This window comes from Entamoeba invadens (genome assembly GCF_000330505.1).
Source record: "Entamoeba invadens IP1 unplaced genomic scaffold scaff_1105074725415, whole genome shotgun sequence".
NCBI lineage: Eukaryota > Evosea > Mastigamoebida > Endamoebidae > Entamoeba > Entamoeba invadens.
This window is the reverse complement of record NW_004440082.1, coordinates 30,507-39,744: the sequence shown is the minus strand read 5'-3', so window position 1 is coordinate 39,744 and position 9,238 is coordinate 30,507. Positions and strand designations below refer to the sequence as shown.

Genomic DNA, 9,238 nt, shown 5'->3' with positions numbered 1-9,238 from the left:
TTGACATTTCATTTATATCAAAATGTCTTGCTGTCTCAAACTCTAGATGCTCCAAATGCACATTTTGGAACTCTCCAAATGATAATGGGACTTTGTGTGACAAGAAAATAGTTTGGTGGGTACTTCTCATTGTTATTTTGTTTGCCATTTTCATGATAATAATATTTATATTGTTATTTGTATTAACAGTGAAATACATTAACAACAAAATTCATCACAAAGAAATTGCAAAGACAACAACATTCTTTAAAATGAGTCGCTCAAACAACACATTTATTCAACTTGGTGATGACGTTGTTGTTAATAAAACTGAACTTAACTTTGGTGATCAAATTGATGTCAACATACAACAGCGAGAACTTCTATGTGTTGGGAACATATCAAAGGACAACATGAAAATTCAAATCACAACAAAAAGTGCGACAATTAAAAAATACTAATTTGACTCAAATCCAAAAAAATTGTGTTGCCAAGTGGCGAAGCGTGTGAATTTGAGATATTACTGACTTTGAAATGCACAACTAAAACGGATGAGAGTGTTGTGTTAGTCGCAAACTCGTTCACAAAAAGAGATGATGTCATTAAGAAATTAACAATAACAACAACTTCAAAACTGATAACACGACTTGATCCAGACGAGTTGGTAGAGGATAACATACTTGGTGAAGGATCTTTTGGAATTATTTAACAAGGGACTTTCAGAGGAAATAGTGTTGCAATTAAAAAGATGAAATTATGTGGTAATGAAGACACAATTGACGAACTTGAAAAGGAAGTGAATATGTTGGACAAATTTCGGAGTAAGTACATGGCCCACCTCTATGGCGCTATGTTTATTACAAATAAAGTGTGTGTGGTCACTGAATTAGCACAATATGGATCTTTACAAGACTTGATAAAACACAAAATGAATGATGAAGTTGACATGAAAATGCGAGTAAAAATATTGTTAAAAGCATCAAATGTAATTTCATATTTGTACTCAAATAATATTTTACACAGAGACATCAAGCCAGACAATATTCTTGTGTTCCGACTGAATTTAAACAACAAAGCAAATGCTAAGTTGACTGATTTTGGAACAAGTCGAAATGTCAACATGTTGATGACGAATATGACATTCACTAAGGGAGTTGGAACACCTAAATATATGGCACCTGAAATTATGAACAAAAAGCATTACAAAAAACCAGCAGATGTCTATTCTTTTGCTATTACAATGCTTGAATGCTTTTTGTGGAGTGAGGCGTTCCCAAAAAGTACTTACATATTTCCATGGACTTTTGCAGATGATGTAGCTTCTGGGAAAAGACTAATGACCATTAAAACACTTGATAAAAAGTATAGAAATGTCATTGAAAAGTGTTGGAAACAAAAGATTCAAAAGAGTGGTACTATCAATGAAATCATTGACGAGCTTAAAACAATAATTTAATATATTGTTTAATACATTAATACATAGTTATTATTGATTAATTTCATAACATACAGTTTACTATGAAATATAAATATTTGAATATCATTAAGACACACAATTTGAATCCAATTCAAAATGTGAGTAAATAATAACTATTCACTTAATAATGTATATTTATTTTATACTTTTAATTAAGATTTTTATTTTAACAAACCTTGATATTTTTACATGACAATTTTTATTGTTTTCACAATTATATTATTGGAAAAATCAACATTTATCAACTTTTGTAAATTAAAAAAAATAATTGTTTAATAATTCAAATGTTGTTTTGATGTTTACAAAAATATTGTCAACTTGTATGTACAAATTTTATTGTTTAAAATGTAATAATTATTATATGACCTAAATATAATATTTACATTATTTACATTAAATATAAACATATAACAACAGTTGTTAACAATTATCATTACTTTAAATTAATGTATTTAATTTAGATATGATTTGATTGAAATGTAATTTAACAAAATTTTTGTTTGTTAACACAATAATATTAAATGAAATTATCGAAAACAATAATTATTGGTAAATTAAATATTTGTTAAATGTTATATGACAACATGTTTAAATAACAATGCAAACAATTTGAAATGATTATTAAATAAAAGGTTTACTTTAATTTTATTTTTCTTTTTATTGTTATTAAAATTATTTATTGATTCATATAAATAATTAAAATGGTAATTCCAAAAACAAAATTGGATTATTTATTAAAATTAATAAATGCAAACCTTAAATTGAATCTGATTTATCTCTTTATTAAAAGTGTTTAAATCACTTCATAAACATGTTTATAAAAATATAAACATCAACTGTATATAAAATGCAAGAGGTGGGGTTCGAACCCACGCCTTCGAAAAGAGTCGTACCTGAAACGAGCGCCTTGGACCACTCGGCCACTCTTGCTTTGTTATAATTTTTAATATAATATAATATACTTTTGTGATTCAAATGATAATCATAATCCAAACATTAAAATCATAAAATTATATATTATAATTAGACAGATAAATTAAAATATTTTAATGTTAATTCTACAATTAAACTTAATAACATAAAAAATTATCAATTTTATTTTATCTATAGTAAATAGATAACGAAATATTATTATTTATTGCTATTAATTTCTAATGATTAATTGTGTCAGAAAAGAACAAATTGAGTTGTACAATAAAATAATAAGCGATTTATTTTATTAACTTTTTATGTTTGATATTGACTATATCACATCAACTTCAACCTGGTATGGACAAAAAAGTGTACTACATCTGAACGAACAAAGAGTAATTAAAACACAATTCAAAATGTGACAAATATTTAAAGTGTAAAAAGTTGATTTAAAATGAAACCCATTTGATTCATTAATTTTTGATTTTTGGCTGGACAGTTTCATAATTAATAATGGTATGTACATTTGTGTTTAACTTTATGAACAAGCAACATCAAGTGATAACGATAAGTTTAAGTTTATTTTTAATTATTGTCAATAAACAACACCTAAGTACTAATATTACTGCAACAACACTTCCAGGTGAATTGCAAAATTACACACAGAATATTACTTTTTATTTTTAAATTTTGTGGTGGTGATGGTCATTATTATGTAAGTTATGATGTTGTTTTTCTATGTCTTTAATACGATTTGTAAAAACAACTTAATCGTTTAAATACACTATTAATTAAAAAATCTAACCTTTACAATCAACAGTCGTTTCCAAAATGTAACATATAGCAATACCTCACAAAAATTGTACCTCTAAAGAGCGGGTTCTTTTAAGAGTGTGCATTAATTCGACTAAAACTTTAAATAGAGTGTTTTATATTGCTGTAATCAAGGTTTGATTGGCTAAAAATGCCTGCTCTTGAGAAAAATAAAATTACCACACTTCCCATTTTTGAAACGTTTGACTGTACTAGTGATATCATGCAACAAAAAAATAAATGTTAAAAATAATAAATAATGCAATTTTTATCATTCAAGTATAATTTATACTTTATAAACAATTGGCTGATTAATTAGTAAAACTTACATTGTTTTGTTTCTTGTCTTTTTTATAGTTCGATTTATTTAAAGTGATAATATTGTTTATAATAAATTTATATTATATTTTTCATAAAGTTCTGAAAAATTAAACTGAAGAAAATACTACTGTATCAAAAACTGAAAAACAACAAATGGAAAACCAATTAAAAGATTTATCAACATTATATACTGATACAGAAAAGGCGATTTCAGACCTTCTTGCATCAAAGATAGAAAACAACTATGTTGACAACGAGTCACTTGACATTGCACAACGCATTGAAAATGCAGAGGGGTACTTTGACAGACTTGATGAGACCATTAAAAGAAAAATAAACATTACAACTTCACTCAACACAATTATATTAAGTTTGGATAATACATTAAACAAAATCAAAAAAGATTTGGCTTTGTATTCAATAGAAAACGACATTAAAAAGTTGGACGAGATATGTGATATTAGAATAACACTTTTTGATGAAAAATGCAAAATAGACACAAAACCTTATCAAGACAAAATAGATACAATGTCCAAGAAAAGAACGTTAAAATCGATCAAATCAAAAACTCAAAAAAATTGATCACTTCAAAAATCCAACACGATGAGAAATTTGAAAAAGAAAACAATAAAAGTTTGTTTATAAATAGATATTTATAATATCAATTTAATATTATGATAATAAAATAAAACACGTTTAAAAGAATAAAAAAAAGAAGAATGAACCAACGAATGAAAAAATAAATAAGAAAAATAAGACCAGTTTCACAAGATAAGAAGTATAAGAGTTTATTTAATAATGTAACACTGAAATTTAAAGTAATATTAAAATGATGTAAAAATATATTAATTCACACTATTTTAATTTTAATAGTACAGCGTTATTGTTTAAAAATAAATCATTTAAAGAACAATTAATAAATTAGAAGAAATAAATATATACTATCAAAAAGAGGTACAACTACATGAGAAAGAAAGAAATGACCGCTTTGTGAAATTTGTGATGGACACAAACATGTATTATGGAGATCCAGAGAAGATTAATAATTATCAAGAATGCGTCAAAGCAATAAACAAACTTCCAGAAATTAAATTGAGCCAGAGCGACTTCGATGAAATAGCAGTACTTGGAAATAGTGTAGTGCAGAACTTTGGAGAACTTGAAGGTGTTGTTAAAAAAGTAGTTGACAAGTGTGCAGGTAGAGATTCTAACGAAACACTTGAGATCTTGATTTACTTCTTACGGTGTTTAATTTCGTCATCCCATTTACTTAAAACTGACCCTAAAACAGCGTTCTACAGTGGATTTATGTTGTCTGAACTTTCATACAAATGCAAGGCGTTTAGAGATATAGTCCAACTGATACTACGAAGTGTCTCTCCATGTTTAAATTCGGTCTATGTGAAAAACGGGGGAAACGATTATAAGATAGTGATGGGGTATTTGAGTGACGAGAACGAGTTAGAGTACGTCGAGCGGATTGAGAAGATATTTAGAATATACTTGTGCTTCATGATGAGCGAAGCGGGGAACGTTGAGTCGATATTTGATGTTATGATGACTTCAATGTACATGGTTTATGATAACAAGATAAAAGTTGGAGTGAACGTAGATGTCTTTGGGGTGATGCTAGACGCGTTTTTTGATATGTGTTACGATCGGTTAAAACATTTAGAACTGATGAACTCTTTAATTGAGACGTTTAAAGACTATTTTGAAGTCATGAAAACCGTTTGGGGGACGGAAGGAAACGACAAACAAAAGATGCTGACTCGACGACTTGCTTCGATTTTAAAGAAGATCGAGCAGAATAAAGTCGTGAACGAAAAGTCGTTAGCTCTTGAAGAAGAATATAAGAAGTACTTGGAAACAAACAATAGACAGCCACGGGTGTGGGAAAAGACAATCGACATTTATGGTAAGTAATCTATTTTGAGTTTTCAAAGTATTGTTAATATATTATACTTTGTTAATATATAACACTATATTAAACTATAAGAGTAATAATTGTGATTCTTATTAATTGTTTATACTGTTAATATTATTTGTGTTTGTTTTATTTGAATGTGTGAAATTTTTTAAATTACTAACGCAATTGGATCAATAGAATCGATTTGTATTTAATCAATCACAGTGCCATTTATTTTAAATTTTTTAAACTTTTGTATTTTAATACTTAAAATAACGACTACGTTTTTTTTGATATATTTATACTGAAATATATAGACTTTTTGTTGTTTATACTTTAAAGGCACATTATGTTTTTTGACATAACATACTTCTAAAAACGGAATGTGTATTTTATAAATAGAAAATATATTGGTTTTATTTTATTTATAATAATTAAATTTTCGAAAAAATAAATTAAAATGTTAGTAAAGTGGTATTAAAAATTGAAATGTTTATTCTTGTGTTTAAGGTATGATGTATTAAATGTATCGATCATGAATATACAAAAAGTCGTTTATTTTATATTTACAATTATATTTAATGTTAGATACAAATATTGATAATTGTGAATTAAATTGTATAAAAACAAAATAATATAACAGTTATACAAGAGTTGACAAATATATATTGATAAATTTTTAAAATAAACAACATTAAAATATGGATATTGTTTTAACACTGCAAATTTATGATTAATTAAAAAATATTTGAAAAAATATAATATTAATTTTTTTACTCAAACTATTTGTCAAAACTGATAAAAAATAATTGGTTTTTGAGATTATTAAAGTTTTAAATAAAAATAACAAAATGGGCAACAACCTTCTTAATTTACAAAATGTGATATTTCATTATAACTTACAACTAAAACACACAAAAATAATCAATAAAACCACAATTTAATATGTTTAAAAATAAAAACAAAATTTATTTTTTTAAAAAAAGGAATAACTTATTATCAGAAAGACTTTATTTGAATAATTTTGCAATACGGTCAAAGTTTGTTTAGAAAGGATATAATTATTATTGGTTAGGATTTGTTTTTTTAAAAAATGGGTATAATTTTTAATAAAATGGATACAATTTTTTGAGAAATGATTTGATTATCCGAAAAGGGGATATTTCCCAATAAAATGGATTAAAATCAATTAAATGGGATCGGATTATTTATAAAAAGGATTTGTTTTCTTATAAAAGGACGCAATTCCTAATAATTGAGACGCTATTTCTTTAAAATGGATATATTTTCGATTAATGGGATTGAATTCTTTATAAAAAGTATCGATTTTTTTTAAATTTGGACAGAATTTCTCAAAAAGGATGTATTTACTGAAAGATTGGGCAAATTTACGTTGAAAAAGGATTGAATTCTTTATAAGTTATTGTGTTTTTACAGTCTTTTAAAACAATTCAAAAATTAACAAAAATAACGTACTAAAAATTTAATAGTTTATACTAAATATTATAATATTATCTAACAAATTTCATAAAAACTCGATGAAAAAATAATTCTTGAAACATTATTCACAAATCAAATATAAAAATAAACATTTTAAACATAATAATCAAAACAATGAGTCGATTAGATTATGTTGATACTTGTGTTCCAGAATCTCCTATAACCTACACACAAAACGCTCCAGAACCTTTACAGGGTACCTCGGTTCAACAGGTTCCAATTACTTATCAGGAATTGCCTCCTTTACCAAAAAGAAAAAGAGGAAGACCGAAAAAGACACAATTATTAAACACTTCTGCGACACTTCCTACATCATCCACATCAAATCTTTCCTACAAGAAGAGAGTGTACACACGAATAACGAACCAAATTAGAGACAAACTTATCGAAATGTGGAAAGAACATGGAGACTTTTGGTTATCGGGAAAGTATTCAGAAGAAGTTGGTATCAAGAAAAAATATGTTGAAAATATGTTAGTAAAACTAAGAGCTGGCAAATCTATTTACCCCAAGAACCATTATTATAGAAAAAGTCGTACACTTCCTTTTCAACATCTTGTTGAAAATGCAATCATAAGAGACAGCACGATAACAATCGATGAAATCCGCGAGACGATTGCACAGGAAGAAAAACTTAGGATGCAAAGAAAACAGGAAGAAATAATACTAAATTTTGAAAACATCGACAATACCATGATTTCAGATGAAGAGCTTGATAATTACTCGCCTTCCAAATCTTCGATTGCCAAATTTATGAGTGGACAAACAGCCAAAAACGAGGAACGAGAAGTCCCGATATTTCCGTTTAAACGAGTAAAAAATAGAGGAGTGTCGGCCAACACAACAGATAACAAAACAAAAAAAAATTGAAGCAGTTAATCAACTTCGTAGTTATATATCCGGCGGAGCAAAATGGGTCTGTGTCGATGAGACGAGTTGGAGAGTTGGTACAACAGCAGCTTATGGATGGGCAGCACGAGGAAAAGAATGTTTTGTAACCAAAGCAAAAGGAGGAGTGAGGCTGACGTCGATATGTGCTTTGGACTGTGATGGCTTTTCGTATTGCAATTTGACTTTTGGCACTAACACAATCGAATCATTCAAAACATATTTCAAATATCTCGTACATGAATATGATTTAAAGGGGCGTCGATGTGTTTTTTTGGTGCGACAACTGCGATATACATAATTGTATTCAAAGAGTGCTCGAAGGAACGGGTCATGTCGTAGTTTTTAATGCAGCATATTCACCTGCACTGAATCCTATAGAAAATGTCTTTGGGCTGTGGAAACGCAGAGTAGAAATAAAAAATCAGAATTTGGAGAAGTGTTTAAGATTTGCTCGACAAAATAACAGAAGGATTCAAATCGATAAACAGTGAAGAAGCACAAGCAACATTTGAAAAGGTTAGAGAGGAAATATGGCCCATAGTTTTCAACCGAGAAGATATTTAATTTTTCATTGAGTTTTTTATGAAATTTGTTAGATAATATTATAATATTTAGTATAAACTATTAAATTTTTAGTACGTTATTTTTGTTAATTTTTGAATTGTTTTAAAAGACTGTAAAAACACAATAACTTATAAAGAATTCAATCCTTTTTCAACGTAAATTTGCCCAATCTTTCAGTAAATACATCCTTTTTGAGAAATTCTGTCCAAATTTAAAAAAAATCGATACTTTTTATAAAGAATTCAATCCCATTAATCGAAAATATATCCATTTTAAAGAAATAGCGTCTCAATTATTAGGAATTGCGTCCTTTTATAAGAAAACAAATCCTTTTTATAAATAATCCGATCCCATTTAATTGATTTTAATCCATTTTATTGGGAAATATCCCCTTTTCGGATAATCAAATCATTTCTCAAAAAATTGTATCCATTTTATTAAAAATTATACCCATTTTTTAAAAAAACAAATCCTAACCAATAATAATTATATCCTTTCTAAACAAACTTTGACTGTAACATAAAATAAAAATGAATTCAACAAATTTCGAAAATATTAAAATGATTTTTAAGTAATTAATAACTAAAAAATATTTAATTTACATGTTTTGAACTAAATTAATATAATAAATTGTTTATTTGATATTAAAAAATGATATAATTAAATTATGTGCATTTATTATCAAAACTATAAAAGTTATTTTTAAATAATTGTGTTATAACAATGAAAATTAATTTATTTCGAATAAAAATGTAATTTCAGATAAATGATTTATATTGAATATTTATTATTGGTAATTGTAATCCAACTTATAAATGTATTCAATTGATTCCCTCGACTTTATTGACTATTTCAAACAACCTTATAATAAG

At 26.7% G+C, this 9,238-nt stretch overlaps 2 protein-coding genes across 2 annotated transcripts; both read left to right on the top strand.

The window, feature by feature from the left end:
- Window positions 1-727: 727 nt before the first annotated feature.
- On the top strand, window positions 728-1,435 carry EIN_449530 (serine/threonine protein kinase MST4, putative; the record flags this gene model as incomplete). Its single annotated transcript, XM_004253493.1, has 1 exon — window positions 728-1,435. The coding sequence occupies one exon, from the start codon at window positions 728-730 to the stop codon at window positions 1,433-1,435; it is 708 nt and encodes a 235-aa protein (XP_004253541.1).
- A 3,069-nt stretch (window positions 1,436-4,504) lies between these two features.
- Window positions 4,505-5,428, top strand: EIN_449520 (hypothetical protein; the record flags this gene model as incomplete). The annotated part of the gene is made up of 1 exon (XM_004253492.1): window positions 4,505-5,428. The coding sequence occupies one exon, from the start codon at window positions 4,505-4,507 to the stop codon at window positions 5,426-5,428; it is 924 nt and encodes a 307-aa protein (XP_004253540.1).
- Window positions 5,429-9,238: the final 3,810 nt, after the last annotated feature.